This window comes from Denticeps clupeoides, chromosome 6 (assembly GCF_900700375.1).
Source record: "Denticeps clupeoides chromosome 6, fDenClu1.1, whole genome shotgun sequence".
NCBI lineage: Eukaryota > Metazoa > Chordata > Actinopteri > Clupeiformes > Denticipitidae > Denticeps > Denticeps clupeoides.
This window is the reverse complement of record NC_041712.1, coordinates 3,516,175-3,535,538: the sequence shown is the minus strand read 5'-3', so window position 1 is coordinate 3,535,538 and position 19,364 is coordinate 3,516,175. Positions and strand designations below refer to the sequence as shown.

General features: G+C 46.9%; 2 protein-coding genes across 4 annotated transcripts in view; one reads left to right on the top strand and one right to left on the bottom strand.

The window, feature by feature from the left end:
* The window catches only part of alcama (activated leukocyte cell adhesion molecule a), a 35,508-nt gene extending 28,457 nt beyond the window's left edge, over positions 1-7,051 (top strand). The window contains exons 9-16 of one of the 3 annotated variants that reach the window (XM_028982307.1): positions 549-661; positions 736-862; positions 942-1,063; positions 3,655-3,784; positions 4,552-4,578; positions 4,867-4,978; positions 5,423-5,552; positions 5,706-7,051. In XM_028982307.1, coding sequence (XP_028838140.1) covers positions 549-661; positions 736-862; positions 942-1,063; positions 3,655-3,784; positions 4,552-4,578; positions 4,867-4,978; positions 5,423-5,513 — 722 coding nt within the window. In that variant the 3' untranslated portion in view covers positions 5,514-5,552; positions 5,706-7,051. Of the gene's footprint in view, positions 1-548; positions 662-735; positions 863-941; positions 1,085-2,143; positions 2,207-3,654; positions 3,785-4,551; positions 4,579-4,866; positions 4,979-5,422; positions 5,553-5,705 lie in introns of those variants that run through there. The other 2 variants (XM_028982308.1, XM_028982309.1) reach the window with 2 other exon arrangements.
* Positions 7,052-7,545: 494 nt separating this feature from the next.
* The window catches only part of cblb (Cbl proto-oncogene B, E3 ubiquitin protein ligase), a 53,838-nt gene continuing 42,019 nt past the window's right edge, over positions 7,546-19,364 (bottom strand). The window contains exons 9-18 of the mRNA XM_028982306.1: positions 18,038-18,214; positions 17,062-17,238; positions 15,927-16,280; positions 13,968-14,056; positions 10,118-10,255; positions 9,967-10,031; positions 9,757-9,858; positions 9,067-9,234; positions 8,798-8,917; positions 7,546-8,641 (exon numbers count right to left, since the gene is read on the bottom strand). Of these exons, the coding sequence (XP_028838139.1) occupies positions 8,385-8,641; positions 8,798-8,917; positions 9,067-9,234; positions 9,757-9,858; positions 9,967-10,031; positions 10,118-10,255; positions 13,968-14,056; positions 15,927-16,280; positions 17,062-17,238; positions 18,038-18,214 (1,647 nt within the window). The 3' untranslated portion in view covers positions 7,546-8,384. The remainder of the gene's footprint in view (positions 8,642-8,797; positions 8,918-9,066; positions 9,235-9,756; positions 9,859-9,966; positions 10,032-10,117; positions 10,256-13,967; positions 14,057-15,926; positions 16,281-17,061; positions 17,239-18,037; positions 18,215-19,364) is intronic.

The window sequence follows — 19,364 nt, the reverse complement described above, 5'->3', positions numbered from 1 at the left end:
CTGGATTTGCCTTGCAAACGGCCAAACAAAGTGAAACAGAGACACACACGCATCCACGCCGTCCTTTAACTAAAAACCGGTCACTTGATGCTTACTACATCGTCACGAGACAAAAGACAATCGTATTTATCTCCGAGAGGATTAAGAGGGGTACAGAATTTGCCGGGGCGCGGGCAGAGCGGGAGCTAATTGGAATTTCTGGCCCAGCGGGGACGGGGACGACCCGACGGAGGGCTGCGCCTATGTGCGCTCAGATAAGCGCGGACTCTGGACATGTTTAATTACTTCTTTCCGAGGTGTGTGTGAGTGTGTGTTTTCTCGCCGGGTTCAGAAAGCTTGACAAAACCCCGTAATACGAATTCGCCGATGGCCTGTTTAATAGCAATTCGAACGCGTTTCACGCCGCTGCGTCGAGAGATTGGCGCGGGTAAACGTCTACATCAAGCGCGCGGCGAGATGACTTCTTCTCTCTGGAGAACGTGGAGAGCGGAGCACTTCCTGTCTGCGGCGTGTCCACCTCCCAGCAGCCTTTTCCTTTCTCCCCGCAGACCTGGACCTGAGCCTCAGTCCTTCTGGAAGCGTCCTGAAGAACCACGGAGAGGCCTTGCCGGTGACGGTGCTGAAGAATGCTTCTGGTGAAGTGAAGGTTTGGTGGACCAAGGTGAGATGGATGGAGGCCTGCTTTGATTGGCTGGCCGGGTCAAGGGATGCTGACAGAATGAATTTCTCTCCCAGGACAACGTCAAGCTGGAGAAGCAGCCCGACTTCAAGTCCCTGAGGTACGCAGACGCGGGTCTGTACCTGGTGGAGGCGTCACTGGCCGGGATCAAGCGCACCCAGTCCTTCCAGCTCGTCGTCCAAGGTGGGACACCTTGTCTCTTAGCCAGTGTAATATCGCGGTGTTCTGCCAGAGATAAAGTACCTTTAAATGTCTGCTGCAGGAAAACCCATCATCACCCACCTGAGCAAGGCCTACAGCACGGACAAAAACCACAAGGTCCTGACCTGCGAGGCTGAAGGCTCCCCCAAGCCCACCCTCCAGTGGAGCGTGAACGGCACCGACGTAAGTCCCCTCACGGTGAACATCTGTCTATCTATCTGTCATTCCCACCAGAAGATGCTACTATAGCAACAAAAATTTCGGCCTGCCTCTCAGACATATCGGCATGGATGTCTGAGCGACACCTCCAACTCAACCTGTCCAAAGCCGAGATTCTGATCTTTCCGGGCAACAATTCTCCTCAGCAAAACCTTTCAATTCAAATTGGATCGCTATTGTTAACACCCACGGCATCTGCAAAAAGCCTTGGAGTTTGGATAGATAACAAACTGAGTTTGAACCATCATGTTGCTGCGATCTCCAGATCCTGCAGGTTCACTCTCTACAACATTCGCAAGATTCGGCCTTTTCTCTCGCAACAGGCTACGCAGCTCCTCGTCCAGGCAATGGTCATCTCCAAACTCGACTACTGTAACTCTCTCCTGGCTGGAGCCTCTGCAGTCACCATAAAACCACTCCAGATGGTCCAAAATATGGCAGCCCGTCTCATCTTCAATCAGCCAAAATACACCCATGTTACACCTCTTCTTACCTCCCTCCACTGGCTTCCGGTAGCTGCTCGCATTGAGTTCAAATCCTTGATGCTTGCCTACAGGGCTGTAAATGGAACTGCGCCCTCCTACATCAACACACTACTACCTAGATACACTCCTGCACGCTCTCTCAGATCGGCAAACGAAAGGAGACTAAAAATTCCTTCTTCACGGGGTCTCCGATTCCAATCATCTCTGTTCTCCGTTGTTGTCCCTGGCTGGTGGAACAACCTGCCCTCCTCCACACGACTAGCCGAGACTATCAAGTTGAAAACCCTCTTATTCCAAAAATATTACAGACAAATCTAACACTTACACACGCACATGCGTACACATTGCACAAACAATACAAAATGTATAAATACATTATAATTTTTCTTAGTCTAGCACCCAACAATCTCCGAGCATGCTCTTCAATGACAAGTCTAAGCCTTATCAGGGCTCTTAGTTTGTAAACTCGATATTCTATAGAAATCGAACGAGAATTGCTGGTGTCTTCCTATTGTAAGTCGCTTTGGATAAAAGCGTCTGCTAAGTAAAGTAAAGTAACATGAACATGCGTTATAACAGCCACGGCCACTGCCAGAATGATGAGTGAAAGTGATGGGATTGTCACTGTGAAACACTGCAGCACAGCACACGGTGACACAACGAAACGTGTCCTCTGCTTTTAACCATCACCCTTGGTGAGCAGTGGGCAGCCATGACATGCTCCGTGGAGGCATCAGTGGCACCTTGCTGGATCGGGATTCGAAATAAATGACTAGATTCTTAACAAATATGCAGCATGAAGGAATCACAGAAAGCCCATAACGATGCATTAATGTCACATCAAGTCTACGGATTTACAGAAGTAACCTGACGTCAGCTTGCTAGTTATCTGTATACTAATAGGAGGAAGTAACTAATAGCCACCCAGCCCATCCATCATTTTATCACCAATCAGAACGTTTTCCATCATGTATCAGCATACAACAGGAAGGAATTGGAGTAAATAGGTGCCCAGAAGAAGCCAAACCCTCGGTTGCAGATGGATTGTTGGTATTCAGTGTAATGTAGGGATTGTGTGTGATTGTGAAAATAAGGATATAACGTTGATCACCGGACATGGTTACGTAGATCAACTTGAAAAGATGCTTGATGGCGTCCGACGTAGTCTGATTTCAGCCTCCATCTGTCAGTCTCTCGGCCAACCAAGGCAGAATTCCTCAATTTTCCCGTTATCACCATCCCGTCCCCGCCGAACCAGGTTCTCCCGCGGCGACGCGGCGCCTTTGTCTCTCTGAAAAGACTCGGAATTGCAGGCAGGCACAGGAAGTGGAGCAGCCCAGCGATAGCGCACGCACGTCGGCGACCTCTGTGCCGCGCCAGCGTGGTAAATGACACGCCGCCATATCCTTGAGTCTCTCCTTCTGGAGGCTGGTGAGGAGACAGGCCAATATTGTCAGGGCTGCTGAGGTACAAGTTTTGCATAGTGAATAGAGTGGAGTCGCTCTGTGGTGTCAGGGAGGTGTGTGTGTGTGTGTGTGTGTGTGTGTGATACGCATAGACGGATCAGAGTTCAGTGCTGATGTTCCCTCCAGCTCCACCGCTCCACGCCTGTGATGAGGGTGGCCGACTTTGTTCCGTTACTGCGGCGTGATTGATGTTTCGGGGCTGAGCGCCACTCCCACGATGCTTTTCCCTGTCACCCTGTCACTCTCCATCAGCGCGTACCTGCGTCACCGTCCCCGCCACTCTCCGGCACGCAGGGGTCTCTGAATCCTCCAAATGGAGAAGTACAGTGCGGCTCAGCAGCCGCGCGGAACATCACGTCCCACCGAAGCTCCGGTCCTGGATACGGCAGGAGAGGAGTGGTGGTGAAAGTCGCTCGGCATCATGGTCCCGTAACGAGTGCTTTACTGGAGACGCCTTCTCTCCAGTGGCACTGGGCGTGGTGGGAGAGACAGAGCCATGGCAACAAGCTGCAGACGGCGTGAGGCGGGTCACCAGCACCCCCTGGTGGAGATCGCATTAAAACACGTCCGCTATATTAATATCAATATCTCTTTTATTCGACAGGAAGAGAATTTCTATGACAAAGGAAAAGTCATTTACAAGATTACAGTGGTGCCCAGCCAGAACCTCACCGTGTCCTGCACGGCATCCAACGCGCTGGGAGAAGAGTCCAGGTTCATCGACGTGTTCTCCTGTAAGTCGGGCCGGTAACACCTCCTTCCTGTGTGCCGTCGCCGCCAACCATCTGCCTGCTCCGCCCATACACACTCACCCGCCATCTGTCCCACCCCGTCATCTGCACTAACCTCACCGCGGCGCGCCGGTCACCACCTTCGCTCTGCTCTGCGGCCTCCGTTCGGATACGAACGCCGGATAGAAATAGTGTACGGTGCGGCGGTAAACATGAAGCCAGCAACGTGACCTCGGACCACGCCCACTTCCAAAACAACCAGCGCGTTAAATTCAAGCCGCCTGACTGGCGAACGTTTACCAAAAAACGTTCTGGTAAGGAGCCTGTCGAGTGAACCCTTCTAACGAAGCAATTTGAAAAGTTCGAATAAGAGGAAGCCGCGTTTTACCGCCCCGACCGTGATGACCACACTTCCCGGTCAGTAATGGTCATATTAATCCACCATACGAATGACTCTTCCTTCATCACGTGGCGAGTTACAAGACAAAAGTCCTTCCCAGCCAGACGTGGGCGGAGTTAATGAGAAGGCCTGGCAGTGCACCATTACCGAGCGGATAGCGTAATCCCTCGGTTAAACCGGCACAAGGAAGGATGCTAATCTCTCGCCTCCACTCTCCTCCTCCTCTTCCTCCTCCTGCCCTGAGTTTGCATGCACGACCTGTAGCCTAGCTTCCATCCTTCTTCTGCGGTTACAACCACGGCCGGGTGGTGGAAAATGTTCTTTCCTTTTTTTAATTCTGAAGTTAATTTGATTTTATATCTGATTGCAGTAAATGGAAATGGGCCACATCACGAAGGTAAGAATTCCGAACCATTCTGTATCTGTACTGTATCGTACCCTTGGCTAGTCACCACTTTTATTTCCCCGAGAGATGTGCCGAGATAAGGGTGCCGAATGGGGACGCCTCTTTAATCCCACCTTCCACCCGTCATCCCACTCATTCACCAAAGAGGACAAAAATAAGAATAAAATAGCGGGGACGCGTACTCATGGCACGCGCCAGGACGTGACTCTGTCCTTCATGTCCTCTCCGCCCCCCCCGCAACCTGCTGTGTGTGAGTCGGTGTGCTGTTCCTTCCTGCAGACAGGTACGAGGACGCGGACCAGGCCAAGGTCATCGTGGGCGTGGTGGTGGGACTCCTACTGGCTGCTGCCATTGTCGGCCTCATCTACTGGGTCTACATGAAGAAGTCCAGGTGAATTTCCGGCTGGAACTGGTTTTTCTCGTGCTGTCGTGATGCTGAAGAGAGAAATTCGATACCTGTTCAATGCGGTCAACAATGAAGTGTCCCTGCCGTGTGGACCTCTGTGGACGACTGCTGTGGATTTTTTCCAAAAAAATCACCACATTGTTGTGTGGAATTGTGTTTGTTGCTATTAGAAAGGCAACTGGGAAACCTTGATTTAGCTATTAAGATAAATAGATATTATTATCATTATTTATCTGAACATCATAGTTTTCTTCAACTAGATAAAACAATTAGTCCATCATGATATACTGAATAGTCATATTTGTGTAAGAATCTTTATTATTTTCAGCCATTTTCAGTATTCCTACATTTAACAGTAAAGACTGAGGAAATCGCAGCTAATGAGAACGTTGCATCAGCGAAGTGTAACATCAACCGTTTCTGCTCCAGGCAAGGAAGCTGGAAGACCGGAGAGAAGGAGACGGGCACGTCGGAGGAGGAGAAGAAGCTGGAGGAGAATAATCACAAAGCTGAAGTGTAGGGCGGCGGCGGTGGCGGCGCGCTGGGGGACAACAGGAAGGTGAGGTAGCAGTCAGCGCGAATCGCTGAAATCCGAGTGAAGATGATGATGGTGGTGGTGATGATGTCAGCTGTACTGTACTGTACTGTACTGTACTATATTACACTGGCTAATAGACAATAGCGGAGGTCTCATTTCTGCCTTTCGTTTCAGGAAAGCAGCAGAGAGGCCTTGTCACACCGAACTCGCCGTAACAGCCCACCGAACCATCCGACCAATCACCGGCCCCCTCCCCTCGAGGTTCCTCCTCACCCGCAGCACGGATCACCGCGCATCGCCCAAGCATTTCCTAAACCAACCAAGCGAAAGCATTTGTCTTGTATATTTCTGTCTTTCTTTGGTTTGATTTTCGCCCGGAGAATGCTATCGATTCCAACGCGTTGCCGGTACGGTGGGTTCAGCTGTTCTCGATCCCACCCCGGTCTTTTCCTTTTTTTCCTCCATCTCTTAGTAGATAATGTAAATTCACTGTACACTTCTAGGCCTTTGTAAATAGTTGCAGCTTCATATGCAGGAGATCGCCCCCATGTGACGGGACAGGAACGCGGCAACCCTGCCGGACCGGTCCATCTTGGTGGTTTTCACCCCTGAAATACGAACGAAGTACTTCACTGCTGTTCATTTCCGTTTAGTTTTATTCTCTGCCAGCTCCTCTGTAAAATGTTTTTTCACTACGTCTGATGACTTTATATTAATGGGCAAAAGCGAAAAGTTTGAATACATCGAACATCTGGAAAAGCACATTTGACTCAATTAGAACATTTGAACTAGAAAAGCTTCTGGTTAACTAGTTACTGTAGGTGACAAACTATTTGAAAAGCACCTGGAATTGCCTTAAGCAACACGAACGTGTACAATAGACAACTAGTTCTGAAGAAAAAAAAAAAAAAACCTCAACATTTAACAATGTGAAACTTGAATGTGCTGCAAACGGTCCCTCCGCTACATGGGGACGGTCACAGAGAGCCCTGTCGTCACCAGACCAACGTTTTCTCTCGGTCATCTCCCAGACTGCACAGTCAGTCAGTCAGTCAGCACTCATCTCCTGCCGTATCTTCCTTTCTTTTCGTGTGCGTGCCATACTGTAGTGGAGAAGATGGTTGCATCGTTGTGTTCCTGTGGTTTGAGATATCCTGTAAATATGTCGCGGTTGGAATCTCTGGCTTGTGTTTGGCTATTTATGATGTGTAAGAGACGCGAGGTTAGCTGCTAGGTAGGCCCATTCACTTGTTTCTACCTTTTTATGTTCATATTCAGTCTATAAGAAGATACTGAACGGACGGTACTGATGAGTGTTGGGTTGGGGGTGTTTTTTTTTCGGTTTATTTCATGCACTCGCTGAAGGACGTTGTGTTCATGTTTAATTAGTTAATTATAAACCATCAGGTCAGCAGTGAAACCAAAGAGGGTGCAAGAGGAGATCATTCAAGTATTGTAAATACTACTTTTGTTTTTGTACTTTTGTTGAGAATAAAGTGTACATTTTGAAGAAAACCACACTTATCTAGTCTGGCGTGTTCATGCCGAACAAGGGTCAGACGGGGAATGAAGAAAAGCGCACGAAATGTTAATACTGGTTTTATAAAATATTTTCCTCACAAGAACAATTACTGGTTACTTTTACAGAACAATGGAAATAATTCTCAAAACTCCTTTAACAAAGTATAAATTAATTGCACACATCACCGACATTTGTCCACAAGGCATTTTTAACAAAACAAATTTACTAAACAGAAAGTAGAGAAAAGACCCCGCCCCCCCACCCCGAGCCCTGCAAAACTTGAACAAGGCCACATACAGGTCGTAGAGTTCCTCTCAGTTCTCGACTTTCAAGTTTAATATGAAACAGAAAAAGACCAGTGCAAAATAAAGCTTCAAGTTAACAAAAAAAAGAAGAGAAACTATTTAAAAACACTGTAAAAAAAAAAAAAAAAGCATGGACGCAGGCAGCTAAATATACTTCATATAGGTTCTGTAATTCACTCTATATGGAATATTGGCTGCAAATGCTTAGTTTTTTTTTTTTTTTTTTTTTTTAAGGGGGCTGTTAGAGCAGAGACCCCAACTAACACATCGGGGCGACAACGCTGAGAACCAGCACTGACGCCGTCTCCAACACGCTTCAGTTCGGTGTGGGTCCAGATATGCACGTTGAGCAGCTGGAACCTTGGTGCTCATCCTCCCCAGCGGATGAAAGGAAATACGACCCCAGGCAGGAGCGCTGAAGGCCCCGTGGGATCGGGGGGGAAGGGCTGCCGGGGACATTCTGCCACGTGTGCTTAGGTGTGGGGACTCGTCGTCCATTGTTGGCACAATTCAGCATTGTCCCGAAGAGGACATGGCTGAGCGAGTGGACGGACGAAGACAGGACCAGGGGGCGGGGCTCAGCGTCGCGTCTAAATAAAAGGCGAAGAGGGGAAAAGGCCGCTCCACGTTCTAGGTGTGGACCTGAGCTCGTCCAAGATGCTGTTTATAATCAGTAGTGAAGGCCACATGCGACAGGGACTCGTCCTCATCACACACAACAACACTGATTAACGCCACGGACACAAACACAACTATATTAACTGTACTCTCTAGTAAAAAAAATACAAACCACGCGGCGGCCACGCACAATGGGAGGGCGGGGCTGCGGGGCGTGGCTTCGTCAGCAGCAGCAGCAGCAGGGGTATGGGGGCGGCCCGGACAGGCCAGCATCACACACGGGCACCAGCAAGCCCGCCAAGCGACTGTTCACTGTAAACAACACGCAGGATTGGCGTTGGGACGGGGGAGGAGCTCCACGCCTCGGACCCTCGGCCGTGGTGACTGTGGCCGTGGCCTCTGTGCTTCCTACATGTTCAGTCTTGGGGCCACTAGAGCAAACTCCCTCAGAATGTTCCGGGCCACGTCCACCTTGTTCTGAGCGATCATCAGCGCTCTTTTCACATCGTCGAACGAGTAACCCTCTCCCATCAGTTTGGCGATTTTACCGTCCACGTTCTCCAAAGACGACTCCGGCCCTAACGTCTTCCTGTGCTGGATGTCCGGGGGGGTCTTCCGGGGGAGGGGCTTGGGGGGCCTGGCGGGCGCCTGTAAGGCATCGGCGACTGTGGGTGGGAGGGGAGAAGAAGAAATGAGGGCGGAGCTGGAACAGATGGACCGATGCGTGTTGTTCACATTAATATTTAATACGGACCAGCTCCATTAACGCCGTTAAACCTTCCTTGTACAGTCAGCGCCTAAGTGCTGCTGTGGGCGTGTACCTGAGGTCGGGGGCAGCTGGTCGTACTCCTGGCAGGTCCTGGCGGGACACTTCATGTTGTCCCCAGTCTGCCGTCTTGGGGGAGGGGGGGCTGAAGTGCTCAGGACGTCGCAGAAGAAGTCTACGGAGAGAACATTCTCATTTAGGGTAGAATTATAGAAATAGTCTTCAATTATGACACATATTAACATTCGAGTTCGAATATACTTTATACAGAAAATAATATATGATGTGTATATGATGTGTATTGAGTTTGGGGGCGGAGCTCACCAGGGTTGAGCAGGAACTGGTCGTGTCCAGAGCTGGGCCGCACACTCCGACAGCAGGTGGGGGACGAGGAGGCGGAAGAGGGGAGGTCGGGGAAACTGTGTCTCACGGGTGGAGGGGGCGGCGGCTGAGAGGGCGGGGCCGTGTTGAAGGGGTCCTCAGCCTGGATGGCTTCAGAGAGAGGGCGAAGGAACACAGCCAGTAAAAACACGCGCCTTGCGGCCCCCGCGGCCCCCGCTATCCACTAGATGGAGCCGAAGCTGCATGCAGGAACGCACTCACAGAAACCTTCAGCTGCTTCTAGCAGAATAAAACACTGAATTATGATTTTTTGTTATTATTATTTTCACATTGTAAATGTGTCTTTCAAATCGCTTGCTGCCTTTATGAACGGGACTCCACTCTATATAGGGTGGTAGTAGCCTAGCGGGTAACACACTCGCTATGAACCAGAAGACCCGGGTTCAAATCCCACTTACTACAATTGTCCCTGAGCAAGACACTTAACCCTGAGTGTCTCCAGGGGGACTGTCCCTGTAACTACTGATTGTAAGTCGCTCTGGATAAGGGCGTCTGGTAAATGCTGTAAATCAAACTATAAACAAGGTTGGTGTGTCCAAAGTCAGTCGTGACAGTGATTTTAAAGTATGATGACCAGTGAGAGGTGAGATGAGTGACGGGCACAGCGGCTACCTTGAGGGGGGAGCAGGATGTCATAGTCTGAGGGGGTCTTGCTGTGAAGAGGACAGAGAGAAGAGCGCGCCACCCCTGACAGCACCGAAACAAAATGGCCACCTGAAGCGGGAGCATAAAAACCAGTCAACAAAGGCCTTACCTCCACTGTACACACACACACACACACACACACTGATGGTGGACAGATGACTGATGCGACGTTCTCACCATGCTCAGCAGCTTTGTGCTTACTTCCCTCGTAGGCTGCTTCTAATGAGCCGTTCTCCAGACCCCTGCAGACAGAGGAGTGCCGCTGCGTTATCGCATTTACTACCGCGGCCGGAGAACGAGCAAGAGGAGAGAACGAGCAGCGCCGTACCGGTTCGGGATGCGCACCGAGATACAGACGGGAGGCTGGGCGAGGCACAGCGGCGACGGTGGGATCTGATACTCGTCCTCCGGCCGGTCAGTCGGTCGAGCGCGCTCCACACCGGGACTGCTGAAGGGGTTGGGAAACCTGAGCGTGGATGAGATTTACGTTTTTAGCAAATCGATGGTGTACATGCACACACACATTTACACAAGAGTCTAACGCTCACAAGGGCTTTTCCTCAACAAGTCGTTTTACACACACACACACACACACACACACACACACACACACACAGAATTAGTACCAGTACATTAGTTAACAGGTTTCACCACAGATGTTCTTTCTCTGCTTACGTTGAGAAATGACCTCAGCAATTCCATGGCAGTTTTGTGTGTGTTTGTGTGTGTGTGTGTGTTCCAAATCACAAAGGCTCCAGTGTGTCAGAGCCAGTAGACCCAGAAAGCACAGCTGCAGAGACACCGAGAGAGAACCAGCCTGTGGTCTCACACCGGCCGCCTCACCAGACATGGGCGTCCCTCCCGCCATCAATCATGCCCCCATATACTTCATCAGCACACACCACAGATGCTGCATTACGCCTACAGGCGCCGGGACGCTGTCCCATCTCAACACGTACATGCATTACATCACAGACCATCATCAATTACAATTCGTTCAGGGAAATCTCAATTTTCAGACTGAAATGAGTTGTGAAGTCACAATCAGGCAGATATAACGCAGATATAACGTTTCCTCCTCAGCAGGTTTACTGAAGTAGTTTATAGTTGTTACTTTTGTGTTAACAGATTTTCGAGCTGGTGCTAAGCGCTATGATATGCGCTAAGAGTTAGTTTGATACTGTAAGGTCAGACGACCTTGGCGTTTCAATAAATAGATCAAGAAAGAACCACTTGGTTGTTATCTGTAGTTATCTGCTAACTACTGTTCGTGTGTTTTTGTGTAATTATTTCTTGTCACCGAGAACATGATCTTTAATGATTATTTTATAAACAAAGTTTAAAATGGGAGGAGCCTGATAATGAACTGATGATACGCCAGTGAAGAAGCCCAAAGTTGACCGTTGAGTTTCTGTGACCCCGAGTTTATGTGTGTTTTATGTTGCTATTAACAAATGCTGTTATGAACATTGGAGAGTCCACGACACTCACAAAACAGATAAAAATATCCAATAAGTATTTAACTACTTAATCTGTTTAAATGACAAATACGCAAAACTACAAATTCTAAACTTCCCAGTCTAAAAACACTGAAAAATACAGGCAACACAAAAATAAGACATCCTAGATCTGAGTGAATGAAATATTTTTATTAAATACTTTGTTCTTTAAATAGTTGAATGTGCTGACAACAAAAATCACAAAAAATGTATCAATGGAAATCAAATTTACCAACTCATGGAGGTGTGGATTTGGAGTCACACTCAAAAACAAATCAAAATGAGGCTCAGTAGTGTGTGTGGCCTCCACGTGGCTGCATGACCTGGGCATGATCCTGATGAGGTGGCGGATTGTCTCCCAGACCTGGACTAAAGCATCCGCCCACTCCTGGTGGATGAGCGAGACATGATGCCCCAGATGTGCTGAATTGGATTCAGGTCTGGGGAACGGGCGGGCCAGTCCAAAGCATCGATGCCTTCATCTTGCAGGATCTGCTGACACACCTCAGCCACATGAGGTCTAGCATTGTCTTGTGTTAGGAGGAACCAGGGCCAACCACACCAGCATACAGACTCACAAGGGGTCTGAGGAGCTCATCTCAGTACCTAATGGCAGTCAGGCTACCTCTGGTGAGCACCCCAAACAAATGCCATCCCACACCATTACTGATCCACTGCCAAACCGGTCATGCTGGAGGATGTTGCAGACACATGCACATCTGTGGCCTGCTGGAGGGCATTTTGCAGGCCCTAGCAGTGCTTCTCCTTTTCCTCCTTGCAAAGGTGGAGGTAGTGGTCCTACTGCTGGGTTGTTGCCCTCCTACAGCCTCCTCCATGTCTCCTGATGTACTGGCCTGTCTTCTGGTAGCACCTCCATGCTACACTGACAGACACAGCAAACCTTCTTGCCACAGCTCACATTGATGTGCCATCCTGCATGAGCTGTGCTACCTGAGCCACTGGTGTGGGTTCTAGACTCCGTCTCATGATACAACTAGAGTTAAAGCACCACCAGTATTCAAAAGTGACCAAAACATCAGCTAGAAAGCAGAGGAACTGAGAAGTGGTCTGTGGTCACCACCTGCAGGACCACGCCTTTATTGGGGACGTCTTGCTAATTGCCTGTAATTTCCACCTGTTATCTAATGCATTTGTACAACAGCAAGTGGACCGTTTGATTTCATAGAAATGTGACTGACTTGCAGTTACATTGTGTTGTTTAACAGTTACATTGTGTGTTCCCTTTATGAGTATAATTTTGGGGGGAAAAAAAATATATATATATTTTTAGTCTAGTCTTTGCATCAAGCTGTCATTTCAGTCTTTATTAGTCTTAGTCACACCCAGACTCGTTTCAGTCTAGTCAAGCATCTAGCATCTTAGACCAAATCCACAACTATAATATAGTTTCATTCAATAACTATTTCAAAAAAACTATTTAACCAAAATTCTTTTAGCCAACTCAGTTCATAATTAAAACAAGGCAATTATATTATTTTTAGATTATAGACTCAAAAATATTCTACAATTAATCCAGACACAGGAAACGCTCTGATTTGTTCCATGTTTTGAGACAAATTCCATTTTCTTTTCCACTTCATTGTGTGCGTCTAAAGATTTTCTCTCAGCCATCTGCTCACCCATCACAAAAGTCCTGAAATGTAATTAATGCTGTGCTTGCAAGAATATGCAGGACGCACAGATGACATGATATATTTCTTTATAGTTATCGTCACATGACCAGCATTTATGTCTCGTATTGTTCGATTCATGTCAAAGGTTCGTCAACTAAGATATTTTGTCCAATTTTGTTGATGTAAGTTGAACTATAGATCCACAATCAGGCAGGAATGTACAGTGGTTTGAACTTTTTTTAGATTATTGACGTGAAACAGGGCATAGATCCTAAGTGTACTGAGCAGAGGCTACGTTAACAGAAGTGTACGTTTTAATCCAGTCAAGTGTTGCCAGTTCACTGATGGGATAATTGGACTACCAGGGCAGAAGTGCGGCATGGGGGAATTTGGAATCATGGCCGAGTCCCAGGCTGGAATGGAGTCCTCTGATGCATCAAGGGCCAGAGGGTGTAGTCCCTTTTCGTGGAAGGATGAGCGGGTGAGGAATGCTGCAGGCTTCAGATCCTGTTGCTTGCGTAACAGCAGCACACGTGTCCCCGGCGCCGGGCCACTTGGACAACGACATGAGGACAGGCAGCCTACCACGGAACAATCCCCCCCTGTCAGCACTCACGCACACAACACACTCCTCCCGACCAATCAAATCGCTCAGCATACATACTACAAGCCTCGGTCGCTCATCTCACCCAATCACAAGTCAATACAAGCCCTGCAGGTCTGGACGGGTCGGCAGCACTGATAACCGACGGACAGTGTCTCTTTTGTTGCACTGTTAGACTTTAATAAGGAAAACCTTGAAAATCCTCACAGACGGCGTCTGTCAAACATCTGTTCCTCACCCTGACTGGTTCTGACATGTCTCTACAACTGCAGATAGCGATTGGATTATTTTTATATGTTGGTATATTTATGCACTAGAGGGATTTCAGCTCTAGGAGACCTAAAAACCTAAAACTCTCGACAAACATGTTAAGAGATTCAAAACAGAGCTTTGCCGAAATAGAGAAGAAGCAGACAGGCCAGTCAAGAAACAAATACTCACTTCTGACTGGTGAGAGAAGGTGGAGGAGGGGAGAGGCGAAGAGGAGGAATGTCGTATTCATCATTGTGCAGAAGCCCATTAGAGAATACCTGCAACACACAGATAGAAAAGTTCAAATAAAATAAAACATTTAAAAGTGCAATAGTATAATGTGATTTGTTATAAAGCTTTAAACTTCATCTTTACATATTTAACAGAACAAGCCCTAAAAGGGCATTTACATTATGTTATGCCTGCATGTATGCATGTGTGAATAAATGTGTGCGTGTGTGTGTGTGCGTGTGTGTGTGTGTGTGTGTGTGTGTGTGTACACACATACAATACTTATGTCCTTATAAAAACTTGTGTATTTGCTTGGAAGAGTAAACCAGGTGAGTTAATGTGGCAGAAGACGAGGAGACTGATCTGGGATCAGTATAATCTGAATTTATCCACTAGCAAAAGACTTAAAAAGAATGAATAAATAAAATCCCCATGATATCCAAAAATACTACATAGTTGTACTGGACGTATGATGAGATCAGCCAGCTGTCAATTCAACGTGGTGCCTGCACACACACGCGCACACACACACACACACACACACACACACACAGTCCCATACACTAATGTAGGGTCTATTTGCAGGGAAGTTAATCCCTGTGCAGGAATAATCCATAATTGACGGGCACACGGGGTGGGTAGAATGAAAGCAGCCCAGATTAGCTGCAGTTGGAGTCCTGCGGCTGCTGGTCGGACCAGCTCCACCCCCCACCCACAGTGATGCTGGATGGGCTGCTGTGCTTGGGTCACTGTTTCTGCTCACTGCACAGTAGCAGATTTACAGATTCGAATTAATCGTTGTGCTACTCCTGCAGTTCTGTCATTATTCTCACACACATTTAGCATTTCAGATATTTAGTAGCTCCACCATTATATTTACACCATTTATCAGATACCCTCGTCCAGAGTACCTTACCCTTACCGGAACAGTCCCCCCGGAGACACTCAGGGTTAAGTGTCTTACCACAGGGACACAAGGGTAGTAAAATGTCGTTGGAAACTTTGAATTTGTGCTCTTCTGATTCATAAGCAACTGTCTTAACTTTAAATTCTGCCTTTTACTGGCGTGCACAAACAGATTTTGGGGGAGCATGTTCCCAAGCCCTTGAATGTGGAAAAAATGTGGTTCTTTGGTTACAGGAGCAGTGGTGTAGATGTACATTTTGATCACCATAAAGCATGCACTTATTAATTTATTCTCCCCATGCATCCTCATGCGCACTACAGCAATGTTTTATTCTGATACATCTTCAATATTTTCTTAATCAAGTAAAAGTATAATATATGATGTCGCCTGTCATGGATGCCCACTGCTCACCAAGGGTGATGGTTAAAAGCAGAGGACACACTTCGTTGTGTCACCGTGTGCTGTGCTGCTGTGTTTCACAATGACAATCACTTCACTTTCACATTTGCATGAGTTTATCTGCACAGACTGATGTCGTAGTCCAAAACTAGTCCGAAATCAAGCTGACTTTGAAATGAGACATGCTGGCTTATAAAATAATGGGTGCTGGTTCTGGCTGCATTGAAATTATTGAATACTACAGTGAAAAGGCTTATGAAACTATTGTTACCGGTTTGTCACCATTAAAAACATGAGAGGCGTAGTGCTAATTTCTCTCTGCCTCGTATATACATCACTTCATGTCCAGCAAAGACCAAAATTCTGTATGCATATGGTCCCTGGGTGACTTGTAAAAACTGGCAGATTATAATTTACTCTGCAAGAGGCTGCAGGTTTTAACACAAATACAGCGACAGGGTGCAGCAGGGTGAAAACAAAGACCATTGCCAAAAAACACAGCCAAGAATAGCTAACTACACAGTTGCTAAGTAACGGAAATGAGCTAAAAAGATCAAACCAGCGCTCAGGTTTTGAACAGGAATGTGCAAGCAAGCTAGACCATTTATCACCTTGTTCCCATCTGGCACGGCGTCTCGGTGGTGTGACCGCCCTGACACCAGGTCTGCGGCAGGGCAGCTAAGGGGTCTCCCATTGAGGTGTGAGGGGGCAGCATGGCCCAGTTTTGGGGAGCGGTCAGCTCCGGGGCGGAAGTCAGTGAAAGGGCTGTCCTTCGGGCACCACGCCTCTTGGGGGAGTTGGGGTTCTCTAGGCAGTCCGGAGGCAGGGTGGGAGATCCAGGAGGCGCGGCCGTCGGGGGGAATGGGGGGAGGTCTCTCAGGTGGTGGTGGTGGTGGGGGATCTCTCTGTGGGGGAGGGGGAGCAGGGAGGGGTTTGGCCTGCTTCCTGCCCACCCCAGGAGATGACTGTTGAAAAGAGAAAGAAGGCAGAGGGCTGGTTAAAAAACAGGGGGAACGAACATGTATTTACACCCTAGATTTTAACAAAGCACTGAATCAAACTAGATGTGTTGATGGACACAAATACACGTTTTCAGTTCTCCAATGTTTGTTAATAACGACTGGTCCTGAAAACACTCAAATTTAGAAAGCCCAGTTCTACAGTATGTCATTTTTATCAATGGTTTGTTCCAAAATTCTGTCAGTGCCTCTGTGACCAATATACAGCTACCAAAATACCACAACCAAATCAATCACTGCTGTGATGAAAGTGGTCCCGCACCTAAACAATATATGATCAGTATATCAAAAACTGAGCATAATTGGGTGGAGTACTGGGATGCCTGTCGTAGCAGTTGTTCTACAGATTCAGATTATGTAACAGTAGGGATGCTACACTTAAAGTATTAATAATGCAATGTAATTAACAGCACTCTCTCTCTTGTTGCAATTAACATATTCTCTAGTTTGACATTTTTACATTTGCATAATGAAACTGTTAATATGTCGACATCATTTGCTACACTTGCCATAAAATGCATAAATATGATTTACATTACTGATGCATTTGTAGGAAATCTGTGAGAAATAAACCGCACAGCAAACCACATGGTCATGACAGCGTCACTAAAGATGGTAAAAAGGCAATCATTCATAATTAAACAAGACTAATATTATATATATTATATCCATCAGGTGAGTGTGCTTCGCTCTAGCATCATACATCTATGACATACACCAGTCCCACCTTTGGAGAGCCAGTCGGGCTGGCAGAAGGGGAGCGAACACCCTTGTGTATGAGGTCAAGTCGGGGGGGCACTGGTGGCAGGTTGAGGTGCTGCACACCCTGGGAGTCTTGGACTGCCTTCCTTCGCTGAGCACCCGGTGATGAGTTGGGCGACATCACTGGAGAATTCTCAACACACTGCAGAGCAATAAGGCAATTCATGGTTTCTCAATGTCTCTGGTACCAGTTGGAAACTGGTTTTACACATATCTAAAACAGTTTTATTTTCCACAACCATCAGATTAATTTGTAATGCACCAATGAACAGTTATATAAAAGTTCCACAAGGATCATTTATTGGTCCACTGCCATGTTCCTTTTACAAGAATTGCAGAAAACTTTCAAAGATGTTCAGATGGCAGACAGCAGTATCTCTCAGTAGTACCAGAATGTACAACCTTTAATTAGCCACATATTTGGAAAAAAGGGAAGAAATATTACTTAGACATAAGTCTGATCATCTGTCCATTCAGAATAAATCAGAGGTCAATCAGTTGGGTTTTATAATTATTTTAGTTAGTAAATGTTAGTAAGTGGGGTTTGAACCTTCCGGTTCTTAGCTGAGTGTTATTGACTAGGCTTCAACCACCCAACACAGACTGGACAGTTAGTATGAAAACCAGGAGGCACCCTTTATCTAAGACTTTTTCCTCTCTCATGGACTTCCTGTTCATTTAAATATAGCGGCGAAATTACTAAACTTGTGTACCCCAACTGTCTAACAGTAAACACTCTACAAAAAGCAAACCCCTTAAAAGGTGAAACACTTCCCATTTAACCAGATTTAGACTGTTTTGTTCAAGGTGCCCTTTAATGCTCACTTATTACAGCCTTTTAAAAGACTCATCACACCCATGTCCTGGATTAATTCAAGGAGCAAAGGTGAGTTCAGATTAGTGCTCTTCTTTAGACAGCACCGACACACACACACACATACCCTCCTGATGCTGTCCAGTCCGTTCATGACCAGGCTCTCCTCTCGCTCATCATCATCATCTAAATCCAGGAAGAAACACTTGGCATGATCATTTCGAGGGTCAAATGGGTCCACAATGATGGGTTCAGTGCCTTTAATCTCACACCGACAGAAGGGGCATCCCTGCCCATCGGATTCCTGCAAAACATGCACCACAAATCAACCCATTTATCATAGACAACAGCTTTGTTCACACTCGTACCAAAACACCAGTTTAGTAATGTGTAATATTTGGTGTGTGTACATGTGTATTACACAGACACGTTATCAAAATGATCTGGGGAGCTATGAGGAAAGCTGTTTTAGCCGTAGGATTGGAAGGAAAAACCACTGAGATTACAAACAGCTGCAGGACACATGGTTCCACTCAGCAGAACCTGCAGGCCTCGGTCTATTTTAAAATCCAACATTCACTAACTAAATTAGGCAAACGCACGCACCAGTTACGAAGGAAACTGCTCACTCATCATATAGGCTTTGGTGCAATATACAGATTACGCATGGTAGATTAGTCAGATTGCACAAGGGACAGTAGGTGAGAGGGAGAGAGAGAGAGAGAGAGAGAGAGAGAGAGAGAAGAAGAAAATCCATGTCATTTCCTCTGCTTTAAATCACAGAATCAAAGTGTGTCAGTATTTACAAGAACAAAAAGAGCATCATGGCAGACATCTGGTTGGGGACTTGGGCAAAGCTTCAAAGCATTGTTTGAAACGTAATCCTAATTAGTCACTGTCAGAGAGAAGAGGATCTGTCATCTGTACAAGAAGGGGGAAGAGGGTCTATCCAAGCGAATTCTCCTGTTATACATTCATTCATACATTCAGCATAATCTGATTGTCAGACAAGAGCACACATCTGCAGGTGGCAGCATCTGGTGAAAGCAGCTCTGCCGCCTGATGAGATGGAAAGTTGGGGGGGCTTTACTCTACTTACACCTCACTTTCAGGTGCCAGCCTTATAAGACAGGAGGTCAGGAGGTTTGGCCTGAAATTCATCTTTCTGCGCCATTCCAGGGGACAGTTTGATAAATGACTATTTTAAATTGTAGAATTGTTTTGTATTAACATGTTCCTGTAGACATTGTAAAATATTGTTTTTCTCACCCATGCCATGAGAGTCACTTTTTAGTAATAAGTAATAAGCAGTAATTAGCAGCGAGTATACATCAGCCTTTCCACACCAGCTTGGCATGTTTTTGGTCATGTTTTGGCCAGCTCCAAAAGCCCACTGTAAATGACCAACTTTGCTTTCACTATAGCACATAAACCATCTCACCGACACTATTTAA